This window comes from Bacillus rossius, chromosome 2 (genome assembly GCF_032445375.1).
Source record: "Bacillus rossius redtenbacheri isolate Brsri chromosome 2, Brsri_v3, whole genome shotgun sequence".
Taxonomy (NCBI): Eukaryota; Metazoa; Arthropoda; class Insecta; order Phasmatodea; family Bacillidae; genus Bacillus; species Bacillus rossius.
Genome location: NC_086331.1, coordinates 27,465,528 through 27,486,126, shown reverse-complemented (window position 1 = coordinate 27,486,126; position 20,599 = coordinate 27,465,528). Strand labels below are relative to the sequence as shown.

General features: G+C 33.4%; 2 protein-coding genes across 8 annotated transcripts in view; one reads left to right on the top strand and one right to left on the bottom strand.

The window, feature by feature from the left end:
• Positions 1-20,599, top strand: part of LOC134529191 (rab11 family-interacting protein 2) — a 96,386-nt gene that overhangs the window by 28,544 nt on the left and 47,243 nt on the right. For all 4 annotated transcript variants that reach the window (XR_010074493.1, XR_010074494.1, XM_063363032.1 and 1 more), the window contains exons 5-7: positions 1,076-1,236; positions 5,561-5,629; positions 17,429-17,568. Coding sequence is in view for 2 of the 4 variants with exons in the window: in XM_063363032.1 (XP_063219102.1) it covers positions 1,076-1,236; positions 5,561-5,629; positions 17,429-17,568 (370 nt within the window). In the remaining 2 variants the exon portion in view is untranslated. The remainder of the gene's footprint in view (positions 1-1,075; positions 1,237-5,560; positions 5,630-17,428; positions 17,569-20,599) is intronic.
• On the bottom strand, positions 7,053-14,641 carry LOC134529193 (uncharacterized). 4 transcript variants are annotated; one of them, XM_063363039.1, is made up of 6 exons: positions 14,016-14,634; positions 13,344-13,486; positions 10,917-11,171; positions 10,773-10,838; positions 10,567-10,697; positions 7,053-7,728 (listed from the first exon to the last, which is right to left on the bottom strand). In XM_063363039.1, exons 1-6 carry the CDS (start codon positions 14,237-14,239, stop codon positions 7,615-7,617), a joined length of 933 nt encoding a protein of 310 aa, XP_063219109.1. In that variant the 5' UTR covers positions 14,240-14,634; the 3' UTR covers positions 7,053-7,614. The 4 variants fall into 4 exon arrangements, with proteins under 4 accessions (XP_063219109.1, XP_063219108.1, XP_063219107.1 ...); XM_063363038.1 differs by having other exon boundaries at positions 10,567-10,838; positions 14,016-14,639; XM_063363037.1 differs by having other exon boundaries at positions 10,773-11,171; positions 14,016-14,637.

The following is a 20,599-nucleotide window of genomic DNA, read 5'->3' as shown; positions in this document are numbered from 1 at the left end:
TTCATGGCTACTTGATTTGGTGGATCACCGTCGGTTGGTATTGTGTGCATTGGCTTTAGGCCAGGTGTCACCAATACTGATATAAATTTCTAGTGATCACCTTCTGTAATGTGTGCATTGGTGCTAGCCCAGGTGTCACCAACGCTGATATCAAAGTCTGGTGGATCACCGTTGGTAATGTGTGTATTGGCTCTAGGCCAGGTGTCACGAATGCTGATATCAAAGTCTGGTGGATCACCATTGGTAATGTGTGCATTGGTGCTAGCCCAGGTGTCACCAACGCTGATATCAAAGTCTGGTGGATCACCATTGGTAATGTGTGCATTGGTGCTAGGCCAGGTGTCACCAATGCTGATATCAATTTCTGGTGGATCACTGTCGTTAATGTGAGCTCTGAAATTTGGCTGGGCAGAATCTGTGTTTAACATGTCTTCCTCTCTCTTAGAGTATGCTACGTTTGGCATTGATATGTGATACATTTTTTGAATTGCTATGAGCTTTCCTTTCTTGGAATCACAACTTTGTGAAATTTTTCATGTATACATTTTGGCATAGAATTACCTAGAAATTGTCAAAATATTGTAATTTTACAATTTCATTACAGAATTATTACAGAGTTCATATCATCAAAAATTAGTTGTGAAAGTTTAGTTGAAACAATTGATTCCTTTTGACTAAATTACATAAAATTGAAATGTGCTATTTCAAGCCCTATAGTTTTGGTTCAATTTTTTGAAATAAATCTAAATAATAAAAAAAAACTTTAAAATATCTGTATTTTGTATCAAAAGTTTGAACCCAAAATAGGTACAAAAGACTACAAATTCAAATGTTTTGAAAATAATAAAGGAGAATTAGATGAGTAAGCCTCCTTTTAGTATATTTATTTATAATATATTCATTATCAATATCAATAAAAAGTCTCTTTTTATAGTTTACTGATTGGGGGTTTTGTGGTGTCCGAGAAGCCTTCGGCTATGAAGGCAGATGTGTGCTGTGTTCTTAGTTGAAGAAATATTAATAATTGAATGATATATCTGGAACTTAATGTTACTGATAGTTATTTTGTGTACAGGTGGTATGCACTCAAGAGCAAAACCAAGAAAGAAAAAGAAAGAGGCGAACTGGAAGTTAAAATAAGTTTTTTAGTGAAAGCTGGCAGTTTAATGGACTTGACCAAGAAGGAGAAACACAAATCGTCTCTTGGCCAGCTTTCACACATAACCCACTCAATAGGTAAATTATATGTGTTGTATATAATTATCAGTGTTCTCCCCAGGAAAATACACAGCTGGATGGTCCTGGAAACCAGCAGTTAGTCGACAAGACCAACTGGTTACCGTTTTAACTTTTAAATTGGGTAGGATGGGGTAAATTGGTGGAAAATTTAGTTTTTATAAATCATGCTCATACTCTCAACACTTTTCCCATTGAAAAAATGGCTACAACAGGGGAATTAATTAATGTATCAGGCTGGTATGGTTTTATAAATTAAAAAAAATTTTTTACTTCAATTAAAAAAATTAAAATAAAAGTTACCTCCTATTTACCCCACGTGGGGTAATTTGAAGGTATGGCTATAAACCCTATTAAGATTCATGTTAAAAATGTGGGGTAAATTGGTGCTCAAATCACAATTAAAACCTTTACAGAAAACATACTTTCATTTTTAAAAAAATTTAAGACTTTAAAAAAAAGTTGGCAAAAATAAAAAATTATGAATTCTGACCATTTGTTTTCTGTAGGCCCCCTCATCAAAGCATAAAGTAAATAATTGATATTGCTATAAGTTACTAACTAGTAGAATTGGATTAAGAAAAAATAACATTTTTTTTAACTTTTACATAATTTTTATTATAAGCGTATAAAATTGGACAATAATTGACTATCTTGAACCTGAATAAACTAAATTTATTACTTTAAAATTAGGAAATATACTTATAAGAAAAGAATAACTTAAAAATACAATTATAGGCCATGTTTTTAACCTACCTATATAAGCTCTAAAATAAACATCCAAACTGTTGACATTTATTATACAATAATGTTTACTTTAACTGTAGTTCACTTCATTAACACTGATGTGCCTAGAACTGACTGGATTTGGTGGATTGACTACACACAAAATGTCATCTTCTAAAGTAAAATTATCATCATGCTTCTCTGGCCGAATGAATTTGTTCTGGCCTTTTATTTGCGCAAATTAAGGTGATAACTATGACCCGCATCGCTACATACCATGGGAGAGTCACCGAACAGTGAAGCTAAAAACCACTCTCCTTCATATATTGCTGGAACAAAATCACCTGTTTTAAGCTCTGGCAGTTTGTTGGATTCTGGTAGTTTTGTTGACGCTTGCTTAACTTTGCTCATGAATGGTTTGTCATCCTCATCAAGACTTAGGATGCTAAGGATGAAATCAGAACTATCTGATACAAAGGAACTATCGTCGTCTTCTGTAGTTGACTCTGACACACTCCTTGTAGGCCTGCTTCTGGTTTTATATTGATTTAGGCTTAGAGTTTTCTGTTTTCTCTTCAATGAGCATTGGAACACTTTCCCTTCCTGTTTTGCGCTTCATTTTTATCTGTAATTTTCAGCCTTAATTTGAGTCGTTTTAGGTTTGGTAGGAGTAAGGGCATCGAAAAGAACTTTTTGAAAAACATCTATTTTATGAAAACTATTATCAGGCATTGTGGTTGGTGTAACTTGTCCTGAAGATTAGGGACTAGTAGAACAACTGTCCAAATATAGATTTCTGTTATGGCCGCTAGTCGTTGGTCTTTTTGGCTATACACTTGATGTTCCCGGAAAACTTATGTCATCTTGTAAAGCTCTGTGCATTACAGGACTCTGAGATGGTAGGACTAATTGCTCTTCTTCTTCTTGGAAGTTGTCACTAGAAACTGGAAATTAAATGTTTTAAACTGGTTGAGCTTCTGTTACTGGCAAATCATTCACCTCAAGGCCTACTGCATGCGTCGAAGCTGTCACTGATGCATCAATTCTTCTTGCTTAAGTAGGCCTGTGTGTTTCCTCTGCTACGGTCGGTGTGTTGGACTGTGGTTGTGGAGGCAACTTTGCAATGGCTTTTTCTAGACTTACCGGCCAAATACCACTTGATCTGAAACCCTGTATATTTGCTGCTGGGAAGGCACCTTGTTCCCTCATTTCTTTTAAAAAAGAGGGAAAAAGTCTGAGTTTATTGATTTTTGAGATCATCTCCAGCTATACTCCCTTTTAATCTTCATCCACACTTTCTTAGCTGGTCCAAAAATGGCTACATATAGTAGTTGTATTTTATCGGTTGAATGAGCTGGCAGTGGAAAAATGTGGATGTAGTTTTCTTTGGCCATTCTGCTAATACTTAGTTGAATATGGCTATTATGACCATCATATACCATGAAAATGGGTTTCTTTCAGTCGTCCACTCAACGAACTTGACAAAGTAGAATTAGAAAGTGTTTTTGTCTTACCAACCATTTTTTTGATGAAACATATGCTGCCCCTTCACGGCCATTTAAGCACCAGGTATGATACAAATATTTACTTTTGTAAACAATGCAAGGGGGGGAATACATGACCATTACCTGCTATTGTTTCCTCAACAGAAAACTTCTCTTTACCTGAGGCTCCTTGAATTTGTGAGACACATCATTTGCTTTTCTTTGCTAAAATTTTAGTTCCGATGCTTGACGAGTAGCCAGTTTCATCTAAGTTTATTATCTGTGCTGCATTTGAAATGTTCAGTCTTCCTACATGCTGCTCTAACATGTTGAAAAATTTAGTAAATGACTTCAACAGTAGCACATTGAGCACAGGCTTTTTGAAGTGGATGGGCCTTGCGATCTTTTGAGGAAATTCATTAACCATTCTCTACCAGGTCCACCACTCACTTCTGAAAATGGATTTTTTTATCTTTCGTGTTGAAAAGTATATTTGAACTATGTTTAATATTTCTAACCTTGTCAGTGGTTGTTGGATGTCACTAAGAAATTTGATATGCTGAGGCTAATTCATCTTCAATGTGCTTGGGAATTAACTGATTCTGTCTAGGTACTTTCACTTAATTTGCATCTTTTATTAAACACGGTTCCGAATTATACTTTCAGGCACTTTATAGGCTTTTGCTGCTTGATAAATTGACATTTCATCTTTGACAGAGGCCACAACAGCTTAAGTTCTTATAAACTATATTGCACAACACGTTTCTTTTGGTAAGTACGAGGCATGCTGTTTTAAACAGTTCAAACACTAACTTAATGGAGCATAAAACGTGAGAAATTCGTTTAGCTATTTCATTGACCTAAAACCAAAACAAAAAAAAACAGTGTTACCACCATGCAGTTGTACAAAGAAGAAATATACCCAAATTACCTCCGATTTACTACAGTGGGGTGATTTGGTGGTACTTGATAAATGTCCAAAGGGATCAAAGAAAATGCCTTAAGCTGGTTTTTTTATAAATTTTTTAAATAACTCTAACAAAAAATAAATTGAAAATAAAGAAAAAAGTTCCACTAATTTCCCCACACTGGGGTAGTTTGGAGGTAAAATGTTGACCCCCCCCCATGTACCCTTTAACAAAAAAATGCATATAGATAATTATAGTATAGGATAACCTTTTTTGTGTAAATACATATTTTGCCAATTTTTAAAAAAAATCTGTTTTGTTTTATAAAACTAACATAATTTAAGGTTCGCAATAATGATAACAAATTTTAATTTTTCTATTTGTGTATGTAATAGGTATTTGAACATAAATATTTTTTTATTATTAAGAAATGTATAAGCAATATTTTGGCATTATTAAAAATAAATTATAAAAAGGATTAATTTTATTTTATTTTTGAAATTACCTCCGATTTACCTCACCACCGATATACCCCATCATTTCCTTGTTATTTTGCTTGCATTTAAGAGTTCCAGAAGATAAATAAGGCACAAACAATAAGTTTGTAGGGATTCAATAACTCTTCATATATTATTGTGCTTCAAAAAATGCATATTTATGTAAATTATCAATGAGTGATATTGGTCTTAGTTTTGGTAAATTCCTGAAGACAAGGCTACTTTTGACACTTGCAGCTGATTAACAAGCACTATGCTGGAAACATTTGTCACGCTCCACTTCACTTTCCTTTTTTTTATTTTTTTATTTTGCTAGGATTCATCTAAGAAAATTATTTAGATTTTTAACTGTGATTCTAATACAGAATTATTTTGTTCTCTACCTTAGCTGCAGCATACATAGTATTTAATCATATAGTGTAAATTTTACATATTTTTGAAAAAATAAAAATACCATACAAATTAATCTGTTTTTGACAACCAGACTATAAAAAGTTTCTCATTTGTGTTTTTTTTCAGTGATGTCTATGAATCTTTTCCTTAGTTTCATAGAATATAATCATCTTGTGAAATATACCTTTTTTATGTTCTAATACTTTTGTTACTGAGCTTTGATGGATAATTCAAACCAGATTTTAAGTTACCAATTAATATATATGTTAGGTTTTTACATTTCAAATGAAAACAATTTTTTCTTGTAATATTTCAGGGGGAAGTTTGCTGAGTATTGGCAGTTTGGAGAGAAAGAAAGGGCTGAAGAAGTTAACAAAGTCACTTGGTAAGTTGGTTATTAAATCATACAGTTTTTTTTCTCCTTTTTTTTTTTTAGTTTGAAACAGGAGATCATTGTAATGTTTGTTGCTTTGGCTTCGCCATAGTCCTATTGTTAAAGGAAAGCAAAAATTTACTTAAATTGGAGAATATGGTTCTGTTTCTAATTTTATGGTAGCTACTAGCTAGAGGTATATTTGTGTTAGTGAGGTTGAACTATTGATGTGATGCTTGATGGTGTATCTAATGCAGTTTCACCTCTTAATTGCAAGGCTCTGAAGTGGTAAAAACATTCTTTTTACATGCTTTATATTAGCTTCACCTGTATGTTTGTCTGTCCGTCTATAACTCTTTCGACTAAGTTTTCTTTTCTTGCAAAGCACATACTTTTACCAGTTTCAATTGTTCCTTCCTCTGTGCTAGCCTTTCAGCTTGCTTAACCACGCCGAAAAAAAAAATGTTTTTTTTTTTTCCGGTAAATTCTAAGATTATATCCATACATCTAACTGTAAATGATTGTCTGTCCGTCTGTAACTCTTTCGACTAAGAGTGAGTGTCTCATGATTGTAAAATGTCCCACCAATTTTATTACGCTCGTTAGCCGAGCGGTCTAAGGCGCGCGACTTCTGTGACGTTAGCTTTCGGATTCAGCGATCGTGGGTTCTACTCCAGGCCACGCCAAAAAAAAAAAATTTTTTTTCCGGTAAATTCTAAGATTATATCCATACATCTAACTGTAAATGATTCGGAGAGACTTTACCATTTCTTTGTGACGTTGCAACTCCAAATAGTTATCTCAGATGGTAATAGGTAGTGTCGGTAACTCATTTCCCTATGATAATTATACATAAATATAGTTTAAAAAACTAAAAAAACATGCTTTTAAAGAATATCAAACTAAAAAGTTAAAAATAAATATAAAGTCCATCCACGGTAACCTCCTACTTTTCTGAAGCCCTGCTTTTCACCGGATCTACTTTAATGTCACTATGTATCCTTCCGCCGTATGTAAACAAAAACATTGCCATGTGACAAATGTCAAATGGTTTGTTTACAATCACCAGCTGTCAAAACAATGTGTGTATGTATGTATATATATATATATATATATATAAAAGTAATTTGAATATGATCTAAGTATACATGCATATGTTCATAACATTATTTATGATACCCAATGGTAAAAATATTAAAAAATAAGTTTGTTAGCTAAAGAAATAACATATAATTTAAAGTAAATTTTTAGGAGAATATATAAATTTACAACATTTATGTAAGCAATAAATATCATCATTTAGTACAGTTCAACACAGTTTTCTGCATCTGAAAAAAAAAGTATTGTAAATTATACATATGGCTGTCCATCTAAGCAATCTGGAAAAGACTAAGGATTGAAGGTTTAATAAAATTAACAAATTCAGATGAAAACATTTAAAAATGAATTTTCTTCTTTTATTTAATAAACCCCTACCATTTTGCCGGTTAAGGCCACAAATAAAAATATGGTTATATACATTTTCCTGAGTATACTTATTAGACAAAATCATAATTTTATGAACAGTAAAATTGTGGTGAAGAATTGACAGTAATTTCTATACCACTTATATGCATTATTTATTTGTGGCCCTGGATGGGGACTGGCTTTTTGTTTTCCAAGTAAGTTCACTGAAAAATGAAGACACACAACAAAATAAAATGTTTCACATACACCTATACGAATCCAGAAATGAAATTTAATATTCATTTCATAATACGTGTAATATAAAGTTAATACATAAAGTTCCAGTAATCAACATACTTCATGGGAATGCATAAAAGAAAAAAAAAATGTTTCAAACCCCAATACTTACAGTTGCCCAGGTGTTTATTACATACAGACCTCAATAAGAACACCCGGGTAAATCATCAAGAGGAACTGCCAGTACTTCACTGTCTCCATCTACTTGCTGTGTCGTAACCTCAAATTCTTCGCTGTCACTGTCTTCACTTGAACTATCCTCGCCGAGGTGGATGATGAGTGGAGGAATGGTGCCGCTGTCTATGTGGACTTCTCTCTCCCAGTCTGCTTGAATTAGCTTCTCCACGTGATCCACACACCTCGCCCATCTAAAAAAATTAATGTATACAGTAAAACCTCTATATAAATGACCTGTTTATAGCAAAAACCACTCTATAACAAAATATGTTTGTTTCTGTCAAAACGGCATAGTAAACAATGCATGGCATGCTCTTTATTACATACAATTTTGAACTCACTCCACAAGAAAGTATTTTTAAACACAACAAAACTCGTTTAATGTGTTTTCCTCAACTATCAAAGCTATTATTTAATACTTGAAGTAACATGTTTTGTTTTATGTTATCTGAAAAAAAAAAAATTATAGTGGTTTATTCAAGATATAATAAAGCTGTAAATATTATATATGTTATCAATAAAGGCTTAGAATGCATATGATAAAATATTTATTTCATAAGTTTTGTGTTTGTTTTTGGTTAAAATTTGTCCCAGACAAAAACAGTGAGATATAGCGAAAATTTAATTTTTTGAATAGTTTTGATGATTTACTGTATATGTATTTCACTATAATAACATAACTTTTGAAAATACTAATGTGCAAGAACTACATGTGTAAATACCTATTCAAGTTCGCTAGATGAAAATATTCAAAATTCTCTACGTTGAAATTTTATCTGAATATTTAAATCTGCCTACAGCACTGAACCCACCATAACTTTAAAGTCATTGACACAAGATTAAGCATAACAGAAAGTAATATCACAATTACTAATAAATACAAAACTATTTATGGAAATGAAACAATTGCAAATGGACTGCAATTACAAAAAAAAAAAACCTTGCAAATAAGTCACCACTGTTAGATCTAGAAACTACACAGATATGTATGAATCACATGGGAATAAAATTACAAACACAAACACAAACACGAACACAAACACATACATGCAACACATTTTCAAAACGACAACTACACAAATTCAAACCACTTATTTTTACCAATTGTTTTAAAGCTGTATTACTGGTATATGAATATACACAAAATGATAATCACACTATACACACACTAGCACACAAAGTTATCAAAAGGAATGGTAGGACCAGGCTGCTAGGCAACAATACTTACGTATTATGTAAAAATGTATGGTAAGGGTTTTGCTGAAGCTTGAGGAATGTTCTACAGGAAAATAAAACAATTTCTACTTCAAAAGGAATACCCCATTGGTCATGCAACATGAAAATACCTCTCTGGTGTGGAAGCATCAAGAGCCTCTTTCCAGATGGCTGCAACTGCATCATTGTCAAATCTCTTGGCCCGCCCCACGTTACTATTGTAATGGTGTTTACATTGAGCCCAAACTAGTTCGATTGCATTATAGTGGCAGTGATAGGGTGGGAGTCGTAGAATTTCGTGGCCATAGTTACGAGCCAACTCGTCTACCTCATATCTGAAAAGTGTGTTAGAACAAGGTGTATACGTAATTTTTTGCAACTATCTCACTTTTAAAGAAATGCTGTAAAAAAAACGAAATAATATACCGTATTCGGGGCTTGTTTTGTTTAGCTATTCTCAGCAGCTCCACTTTCAACAAATTATTTTCATGTTTTATCCCATTCTTCTCCAGCCACGCGATCAGTGCAGCCTTGGTCCAGTTCGTTGTAGGTGTTTTCTCAACCTACGTTGTGCCAACATTTAACTAAATACTCAAGTAGCTGATAAGAATTCATGACAGTAGAACCCTGTTACAATTTTACTGCTTATAAAGTTTTCCTGCCTATAATGTATTATTTTTCAAGTCCAATATTTTCCCTATAAGGACAATGTATTTAATTCCTGGATATAATGTTTCACAAATTATGCGTTTCGTGCTTGTAATGTTCACTTCATAAAATTTTAGAAGACGAAAAAAATTAAAAGCCTTTGTCTATACTGTCTATGTATATGTGTATGTTAGCAGTTAACTGCCTGTTGACACCCTTGGAAAACAAATAAATTCATAAATTTTAAGCCATTCTGTGTGTTTTCAAATGTATTCACTTAAATCACATGTTCAAGTGGCAAAAGAACTGGACTTAAGCATTTCCACTGTAAACACTGTCGTGAATTATGACAATTATACAGAAATATGACAATTTTACAGCAATGAGACAATGTGTAAGTAAAGACAAAGCAGATAGAAGCTGGAAGCACCATGATGTTAAAGAAAAATTGTTTTTAGCTTGCTACAAGCAAATTGGAGCATCAAATATATCTTTATGCAGCTTGTTGAGTTCATTGGCAATAAATCCACACTAAAAAGTACTAAATTGAATTTCCTGCTTATGTTTTTTTTTCTTGTAGCCCCTTAAAAACAAATTATAACAGGGTTCTACTGTACTTATGCAAAGCAAACATGTGTTTTGGCATATTGTCGTAATGAATTTCTAAATTTAACAAAGCATGTTAGTTTAGTGACTAGAAATTTTTTTGAAAATATTATTTTAATTTATTAAGTAGGGCAACAGAGCATTCATAAAGTGGGTCCTTTTACCAAACAAGTAATTATGTCATTTTCAAATGCTGTTTGCAATAAAAAAATTTTATTTGGTATTTCAAACCCTCTACTAAATTAGTTTGCACTACAATGTAATTCAATTACATTATATATATATATATATATATATATATATATATATATATATATATATATATATATATATATATATATATATATATATATATCTGTGTGTGTGTGTGTGTAATCAATTTCAGCTCAAACATTATAGTTTATAAAAATGTAGTGTAGGCATACTATTAAGATAACAATTATTGCTGGCAAAATGTATTAGTCTCGAATATTCGTACTTATACACAATAATAAACACATGTAAATTTTTCACATTACAATTTGAGCAATAAAAAGACACTGCTTTACCATTGCACATACCTGGGTGCTGTGATATGAAGCATTGTCCATTATGATGACACTGGGTTCCTCAAGATGCACCAACATGTCTTCAAACCACATCAAGAAAGTTTCCCCATTCATCTCGCCATGGTAGTCTGCAGTCTTCTGACCTGAAACAAAAAGTAATCCTGCTCCTGGCACAAAGCCAGTGCGCCCTCCAGCATTAACAACAATAAACCTTTTACCATCTCCAACAGTACGTCTCTTCGCAGATTGTAGACTCTTGTCCTGCCATGACTTTGATACAGTTCCTGAAAAATATATGAAATGGAAATGAAATACTTTGTATTGGACCACAGAACAAATTTTCAAATAAATTAATGCCTTGCCTCTCTGGAAAATCCATGTTTCATCAACAAATATGAAATTGGCACCTCTTTCTTTTTCTTCTTTATACTTTCTCAAGAAATCTATTCGCTGCAATACTATGTTTTCATTCTCTATCAAAGCTTTTCGTCCATCAACAGTTTTCCATGAAAATCCCATCTTCTTTAACAATTTATGAAGACTTGATCTTCCACCATAATAATCTATTTGTCTTTCCCTGATTTCTTTCAAAATGGTGTCGACTGTAACATTCAAACCTGTAAATTTATTGCATACATTAACAATACATGAAATAACAGAGGTACACAAAACTAAGCGAAACCACAACCCCGTAGAAGATAATTTAAGTGCACAATTTACATTTATTAAATAGTTTTAATAAACTTACATTTCAAAAATACTTTTAAATTAATGGTAAATATTTACTTGGGCGGTATTTCCGAAAACAAAAGTTAAAAATCCGAAAATACCTTTATTTTATGCTCTTCAACTTCCTCTTTTCATTAAAATCGGCGGAGATTAGAAATTCCAAATACTTTAGGAGATATCGAATTTTTAAATTTCAGCACAAAACCAGCGCATTCCTGTGGCGTGCGTGCACCATTGTTTCTTGTTTACGTACGAGTATCTATTTTTTTTATTGGATAATGATGTCACGTTTTTGTTCGTGATAGGCCAGAATTCAAATGAACTAATATGTGATTATTTAGTTCAATTATTGTTTAAAACGGTGTTTAATTACCGCCTCCAACTTAGGTGAGTTTTTAACGTTTCTAATTTTAAAGTCTTATTTGTTATTTTGATATTGTTGCCCAAGTAATAAGTAACAAAAAAATTTACGTGAGTTGTTACTGTACATCCTTTGTTACGGGTTTGTTAGGTAAGGTCAGTTACATTATAAATAATTTAAAACTAAAGAATAATTAAAATTAATTCACATTATTTTTAATATCACCTTAGTTTGAAAGTATTTATAATGTAACTGACCTGACTTAATCAACCATTTTAGTTTTAAAATATTAAATTAAAAAATTTGATATCTCCTAAAGTATTTGGAATTTCTTATCTCCGCCGCTTTTAATGAAAAGAGGAAGTTGAAGAGCATATGATAAAGGTATTTTCGGATTTTTAACATTTATTTTCGCAAATACCGCTCAACTACATATGATGAAATTTAAAAATTCGATATCTTCTAAAGTATTTGGAATTTCTTATCTCCGCCACTTTTAATGAAAAGAGGAAGTTGAAGAGCATAAAATAAAGGTATTTTCGGATTTTTAACATTTTTTTTCGGAAATACCGCCCAAGTAAATATTTACCCATTAGTATTTCAGCATTCAATTTAGCAATCAATAAGTTACAAGCTCTACACTGTGTTGTAGGTAAATGTTTTGTATCGTGTATCCCATGTGATCCCTAGATCTTTATGCATGAACCTGTACATCCTATTGATCGTGTGGTGAATGTTTTTTTTCATTTATTCAGATCAAAGATCCTGAACATAATCAAATATTGTGGTATAGCAAAAATAATTATCATAAGTTTAATAAGACATATATATTTTCATTATTATTCAACTTTAAATCATAACTCATTACTACATCACAGGTTTTTATTTTTGGTTTTGTACAGGATTTTTAAACGTAATAAATTAGAAAAGCAAGCATCATCAATCACAGGATCAATATTTGCAGGATCATGCGATCAGGATCAATGTATCGAATCGGATACGCGATACTAAACTTTTACTGTTTTATAACCTTCTGTTACTTCATACACTAACACACAGTTTGTCTGGCTAAGTTGTGTTTTCATATGATACTTCATTACAATGAAGTAGGACTATTGTTTATAAAATAACAATACCCCTATATTTTCTAAAGGGTTAGGCGGGGCATGACACTATTTTGCAATAGAATATATATTGTACTGGACCCTGCCACACAGTACAATTTAGCCAATTAAGTATCCCAATTTTTTTTTAATAACCATGCTTGCTTAGACCACAACTCACTAATTTGTAACCAATTACTGCTAAAGCGCACAACTGGATATTATTGATACTGGAAATAGTCATTATTTAACCTTCTGATACATCATAAAAGTTGAGGTTATTTAATATGTATACTGTGTATAACGATATAAACATTACTTGTAGTTTTAGAATGTAACAATTTTCTTTCTATCTTTAACCTAACCTTAAAAGGACGTGTACGTATTTAATATGTTGCACAATATTCTATATATCAATACCATATCAATAAAGAAACCTAACAAACCACCCAAAAATGTTAAGTATTTTTAAAGGACAGATGATATCGGGAAAAAAACTGAACCGGTCAATCTGCATATGGATATATGAAATGAATACAATTAAGTAGGGCCTACCCCAGTGATATCGAAACTACTCTTCAGTATCAAATTTTTACCTTCAGCGTACATCCTGTAAATTGCATTCCTGATTGCATTTACTGTGAAATCGTCGACTGTGTCAAGTGACTTTCCTTCCTGTGGCCTTTTTTTCCTCTTTTTTCCTGGTGTTGAAACTTCTTCAATGTCTTTCTTGTAGTACCTAACCAAAAAAAAAAACATTTGTCATATAACACTTTTCCGGGGACCCGTTCACAATACGCAGTTAGGCAGTGTTCCAAATATGGCATTTTGTCACAAATATTTGCTTTGTGGTCACTAAATGGAAACATTACAGACTTTGTCCACGAAATTAATGAAGTGTTTTTTATTTATTTTGTGATCTCCCAAACAGATGAAAAACTAATTAAATGCAAATTATAAAATCACTCCCTTATGTTATAGTTAAACCTATCATAAAGTTTATAAACATCGTTATAAACAAACGTGTATCACACCCATAAAAATACTTGAAAGTGCCTATATTGTTATTGTTAGGACCTGAGTAGGCCTAATATGATTTTAGGTTAAGTTTTCAACAGAGACGCCACATGGCGGTGTTGTCGCACACCAAAAAATATAAATTGGAAATAAAACACAAAAAACCTCGTGAGTTAAAACACAGGCCGACAATACTTAGGACACAGTCAATATTTTTTTTACGTGCATGAAAACGAAAAAAGCCTACTTACTTGAGAACAGTTGACTTTGCGATGTTGAGAAGAAACGCGGTCGTCTGCGTAACGTCACATTTCTTCAAGTCGCCTTTCCTAATTAAAAGATATAAGTTCTGAGCGACGTTAATGATGTCCATCTGACGCTGCGACGAAGTAGCTTTCCCCATCCCGGAACCAATTACCATTACAGCAATCACAAGAACCACACAAAATATCAAAACGATAACAAATTCCATCATTACAATAGTAGATAATAAATAATATAACAAAGTTAAAATACACAATATTAACACAAAATCCTGAAACACAAACTGTACGTTATTTCACGGTCAGTAATATATTAAAACACACTGCAAAATGGCGTACAGACTGCAGACTGCTTAAAGAGCTGCTGAAAGCGGCTGAAAGAGAAAACAAACAAGTGACTATTAACATTATTAATGCGCGACCACGGTTTCGGCACGTAATATTTTTTTACCGTTAACATAACGTTTTTATTTCACCAGAGATTTAAAAAAATGTTCAAACTTAACAAATACCCAAACAAATTCTTAAATACACGCGGAAAGTCAAAAAATATATATTTTGGCTATGGAACTATTTCGTTCTAATCATTGCCAACACACCACTTCTCTCACTGTTTCATTTACACACATGCGAGATCATTAATATTAATAATATTGTACATAGATAGTTACTTTTTTTGTAAAATTTTATTTAACATCATTATACGGTAATTTAGTGTTAATGCATGTTTAATATGCATATGATGGAAAGTATTTTTGCAAACGAACCAAACATGCTGCATCCTGGTGTGTTTTTTCAAAGGTTCGTTTAAAAAAGTAGGAGGTTACCGTGGATGGACTATAGTTTAAAAAACTAAAGAAACATGCTTTTAAAGATTATCAAACTAAAAAGTAAAAAATAATTTTAAAATTTAATTTATGACAATAGTATATAAGCAATACTAGTATAAATGAGAAAAAAGCATGGGGCGCTTAATATACAAAAAATATGGCACAAAGCGCCTCAAGCTTTTTTCTCATTTATACTAGTATTGCTTATATACTATTGTCATAAATTAAATTTTAAAATTATTTTTTACTTTTTAGTTTGATAATCTTTAAAAGCATGTTTCTTTAGTTTTTTTAACTATATTTATTGTTCAGTAGTGTGAAGTTAACAGGTGTTAAAGTAGGTAGTGAATGGATGGAATGTCAGTAGCAACATTGAGTGCAGATTACAGTCACAATTTTATTTTTATTCAGTATGTAATTCTGCTTGCCTAATAGGAAAAGTAGTGGTGTTATTTGTATTGTGTATAGTATTTGGGACTTGCCAGTAGATGAATTGTTCTGAGTGACAATGGGTGGATGCTCTTGACATCACACACTTAAGGAGGAGATAGTGATTTATGCGGCACTCTTTCCAACCTAGCCTCTTCTTTTTACGTCTCCACTCTCCAACTTAGTTGATACAGTGCTTCACGCTTGTGTGTATCTGTGTAGTCTGTTGGATAGGAGTTAAAAATATGACTATCTATATATCATGGTAACCATTGGTACGAGGAACAGAAAGACAGAAAGAAGCATGAGGTGCAATATTTGTCCAAAATTTTTAAGATTGACACAATGGGCAAGGGAGCTGTTGAAGCCATGTGAGAGTGAAATAAGGTGCTTATCAAGGAGAACCATGCTGTAGATAATCCAAACGAGCAGGTAATCCGTTTAGTTAATGCAATGCAATACAAATGCCTAATAAAGCATTTAAATGCACTCTGCTGTGTAACTGTAGTATTAATTATTGCTTTTTAGTGTATTCATTTGTTGATGAAACATTAATTTATTTTTAAATACAGGATGTCTTCTAAAATAATTGATACTTCAAGGGCATATACAACCCCTCTCGTCGCGAAAGGAAGCACACACAAAGTCATGGCGAACTTTCAAGAGCTACCAGCACAAAGACATTTTAGGACTCTTGTTTGCAAAAAAAGTTATGTTATGGTTAATATTATAATTTATTTTATTAGTTGTATGTATTCCAAACAAAATGATACCACAGAAATGAAAACATCTTTTCACAAAAAATTGAGCATGAGTATCAAGTTATGATTAAACTTTAGTGAAGTGTGCCCGCAAATTCCTTTTGCATTTGTTTCTAACAGTAATTCTTATTGAATTTTTATTGATATATAAATATTCTCTAAGTAGGTAGGAGTCTCCTAAAAAGAAATTACCATTAAGGGCAAATACAACCTCTAATTGTGCCCAACAGAGAACATAAATGAAGAGTGCCTCATTGAAAGAATAAAAAATGTTTCATCAAAACTTAAATTAGTTTCATTATTGATGTCTTCCAAATAAAATTTCACAACAGATGGGAATATTTAACCTTTAACTACTCTCACACCTTGTTATCAAGTCATGTCGTACAAAGTTAATTACCTAAGTGGTCAGAATTATCATTGCCAGTTGCAATTACTTCCCTAAGAAGGAATAAAAGGGGAGGGGGTTCCACATCTGGATGGTTGCTGTGTATTACTTAACCGAAAAATACGTGGTAGCATGTGAGAATAACTGATTCTTTATTCCTTACGTTTGTAGCCGGATGTTGTCTACCAGATCTATATAATTGTCCTTTGTCACGTTTTGAAAGGAACTAACCACAGGGCAGCGGCTTGTGCGCTGTTTTACAAGCACATATAAAGCCTTTTCAGTTTTAAACTCTTTTCCCAGTAAATTTAAGTTAACTGATAACATGGTTTTATGTTATGTCTCTGACATACCATGTTAAATCAGTCTTTTTCGGAATTACATAGTTTTCTCTCAACATCACTTGACTGTAGTGAACATAACAAACCCTGAAAATTTTGAGAATTAATTTTCTTGCTAGATTGGAAAAAAATTTTGATGATCGCAAAACTTTTTAGAATGGCAGGAAAGCCCTACTTATTAGTTGAGTGACTACATTGTAAATAAAATGACTCTTTCATAATAAACTTGTAGAATAAGATTTTCATAGTCCTAATAAGCATTTTCAAGCCTTGCAAAAAAAGTATGATTAAAAATACTAAAAATGGTGTTTTCTACAAGTCGGGATAACAGAATTGTGACCCTTTAGTATCAAACTGTAATATGCTGTTAAACTAGTAACATTTTTCAACTAACTGCTCAGATATACTAGTGAGAAGTTCATTATAACAGTTTGGCCATTACTAATGTTGTAATATTAATAGAGGTAGATTAGCATGTATTAATTTTTATTTATGTATACTAATGTATTCTTAAACAGTGAAAATAAATTTACAATCACATCATAGTAGCCTACTTGTATTTTGTATCATCTTATGTTCTAGCAAATATATTCAAAGCTAAGCTTATTAAATAAAAAAATAAATAAATAAATACACTTATTCTTTGTTTCAGGTAACAAAATTTCATTGAAACACAAGAAGGATAAATTAAAAAGTTCTGGTAGTGTTGATGGCTCAGAGCAGACTTCTCAGGTTGTGGGTGATGCTGACCCAGGGGTCATTAGCGAAGGAGAGAGTGAAGATGGATTCACGGTATGTAACTTATGTATTCATAGTACTTGCAAGTTTACAAGTGTGCATGTTATGGCATCAGATGGAGTTTTTATTGCTTAAATTGAAGAATTTTTTTTGTGTTGGTTTTGGCGAACTGTGAACCACATAGAACATAGTCTTTTCAGTAATTTTTTTTTATCTTCCCAAAATTAAAATTATAGTTTCTAAAGTAAAAAAGATGATATTTTGATTTGGAAAAAAAATGTCAAATACAAACATACAGTAGTACAGTCAAACCTCAATAATACGAATCCGCTTAGTACGAAATTCCCGTTTATGCGAAGTAATTTCACAGTCCCGGAAAATAGAGTATGATTTCCTATGTTATTCAGTGCTTTTAATACGAAATACGGTTAATATGAATTACGAAGTTGTTTTGATCCCTCAAGTAGCTGTTAACGTGTATAAGTAAACGGTTAATACGAATTTCACCGCCGAAGTCTAAAGTAAATCGTTTTCATAACCGTCATGTAAACAAACGTTTCTCCAAAGATAAATGTATGTATCCTACAGCGCAAAATGGTCGAAAAACAAGATGAAAAGTTCAACTCTAGTGGCGATGTTAGTAACTAAACTAGAAAAGATGCCATTTTGTAAACTGAAAACGAAAAGGAAAGAACTCTATACCTTATTAATATTAGTTGTCGGAAGTGTACATACGTAGAAGTTTAAACAATCTATGGAAAAAAGTTCTGATATTTTCCATTGTTCACGCACGTGTATCTTAACTTCAATTTTGAGTGTTAGTTGTTTTGTAATATGACTGCGAAACGTAAACGCAGCGAACTTACATTGCAAGTTAAAATTAAAATTATCGAAGAAGTAGACAATGGAGAGAGAACGAAAACTGAAATTGCGAGAGAATTTAACATCCCGCAATCGTCGTCGTCGACAATACTAAAAAAAAAAGTGAAAAGATTAATCCGGCTTTTGCGAGTTCGTGCAGATTATCAACAAGAAAAAGAATGCGAGGCCCAAAACATCAAGAAATGGAAGCTACCTTGTTGCAGTGGCTTTAAGAAATGCGTGTAGCAAACTTGTCAATTTCTGGACCTATGATTCAGAAGAAGGCAGACTACCTAGCATTGAGGTTAGGAATTTCAGACTTCAAGTTCAGCAATGGTTGGCTACAACGGTTTAAGGATCGCAACAATCTTGTTGGCAAAACTATGTGTAGGGAGTCGCAGCAGTAGATACGACCAAAGTTAAATGTGGTAAACAATGCCTATAAGATAAAGATATTGCAAACCAGAATTGATGCTTTTTTTAAACCAAATGTTTGAATAGAAAATGTGTCATGAATGCAAGTTTATTGAAGTTTGTATTATGATTTATTCTGTAAGTGTTGCATTGTGTTTGTTTTCTTCAGTGTTTACATATTGTCATGCATGTAGTGAAGCCAGCTTATACTACCAACGGTGTGTATAATTTTCTTTATAATTGTAAATATAGACATTTAAAGTTAAATCAATTTTTTTTTCATGATATCCCAATAGTTTGGTTAATACAAACCCTCGTTATTACAAAGTGCTAAAATTATGGTCCCTTCAGGTTTGTAATAATGAGGTTTGACTGTACTGTGCAGTTTGTGAGAAAGTGCAGTGCTTATTCAGTGTAGCATATATGAATCTTCTTATATTTTTGAGAGGGGAGTCAAAATTCATACCAGCCATTTTTTGGTAGCATATATCGTTTTGGGTAATGAAATGTTGAAAAGCCTAACTTTATGGAATTAATAATAATGCATTCAATGGTCATAGTATATACAGGGTGTATCAAAATTCATGTTACAACGCTTGCGGGTAGAAAGCTCTTATTATTTGCAACCATTTTTGACCAATAAACATGTTGCCGGAAACGCGTAGTTAAGCCCCTGTAGCCCCAGAAAGAGTCAGAGTAGGCAACCCGTTGGGCTTTGTGTGAGACAGACGATGCTGTGGTGAATTACGTGTTTACGACGCCGGGCAGCGCTCGAGAGGACTGTACGATGTCGAATGCTGACCCCCGCCCCTTTTTACTTCCGTTGGTGGCTCCCTCACCTCTTTTCTTCCGTTCGTGCCGTGCCATAGCACTGCGCATCGTGACATCGCAGTGTCGCAGTGTGTTTTGATATCACTGGTGGTCTGTCGTTGACTGTTCTGTCGTACAAGCAAACTCGTGGTGTCATTTCTTTCGCTGTGGTTCTGAAAAGGGTGACGTTTTAGTGGAGCTCAATGCAGTACACATTTAGTGAGTACACGGACATGCTGCTTGTTTACGGGGAAGCTAGACAAAATGGACGAGCCGCCCGTCGTCTGTACGAAGAACGATATCCGTGTCGTAGGTTTCCAGCTCACACCATGTTTGCAAGACTTACTCAGCGAATGCGTGATACTGGTACATGTGCCGTCACAAGACCAAATGCTGGTGCTCCACGCAGGGTTCGTACTCCCAGTTTTGAAGAAGATGTACTTCAGAGATTTGAGGAGAGTCCGGATACAAGCACAAGGGCAGAAGGTTCCGATATGGACGCTGACAAAATGGCTGTTTGGCGAGTTCTTCATGAGCAACTCTTGTACCCGTACCACCTTCAAAAAGTGCAACACATGGGTCCAGCGGACTATCCTCTTCGCATAACTATTTCTCGTTGGTACATTTGAAGAGTATTGAGGAACCCCGAGTTAGCGGTTTTATTCAGCGATGAAGCCAAGTTCACTCAAGACACTATTCTCAATTCGCACAACAGTCATGTTTGGAATGATGTCAATCCGCATGCAACGTGTGTTACAGCTCGCCAGGAACGTTTTTCAGTTAATGTGTGGGCCACCGGTGCCGGATACCTCCACTTCCTTCAGAATGAACTACCAGGTCTTCTTGAAGAGGTTCCATTGCATGTCCGACGTGTGATGTGGTACCAACATGATGGGGCACCACCTTATTTTTCCCTGCAAGTGCGAGAGTATTTAAACCAAACATTTCCAAACCGATGGATTGGACGAGCGGGCCCTGTCGCATGGCCGCCAAGGTCACC

Excerpts from the sequence above, each read along its gene's own strand:
- LOC134529193 (XM_063363036.1), bottom strand. The coding sequence starts at position 14,239 with ATGATGGAATTTGTTATCGTTTTGATATTTTGTGTGGTTCTTGTGATT. Across the intron at positions 11,172-13,343 it reads TTACAGGATGTACGCTGAAG|GTTTGAATGTTACAGTCGAC; the intron begins GTAAAAATTTGA and ends ATAAATTTACAG. Across the intron at positions 7,729-10,566 it reads CTTCATATCACAGCACCCAG|ATGGGCGAGGTGTGTGGATC; the intron begins GTATGTGCAATG and ends TAATTTTTTTAG.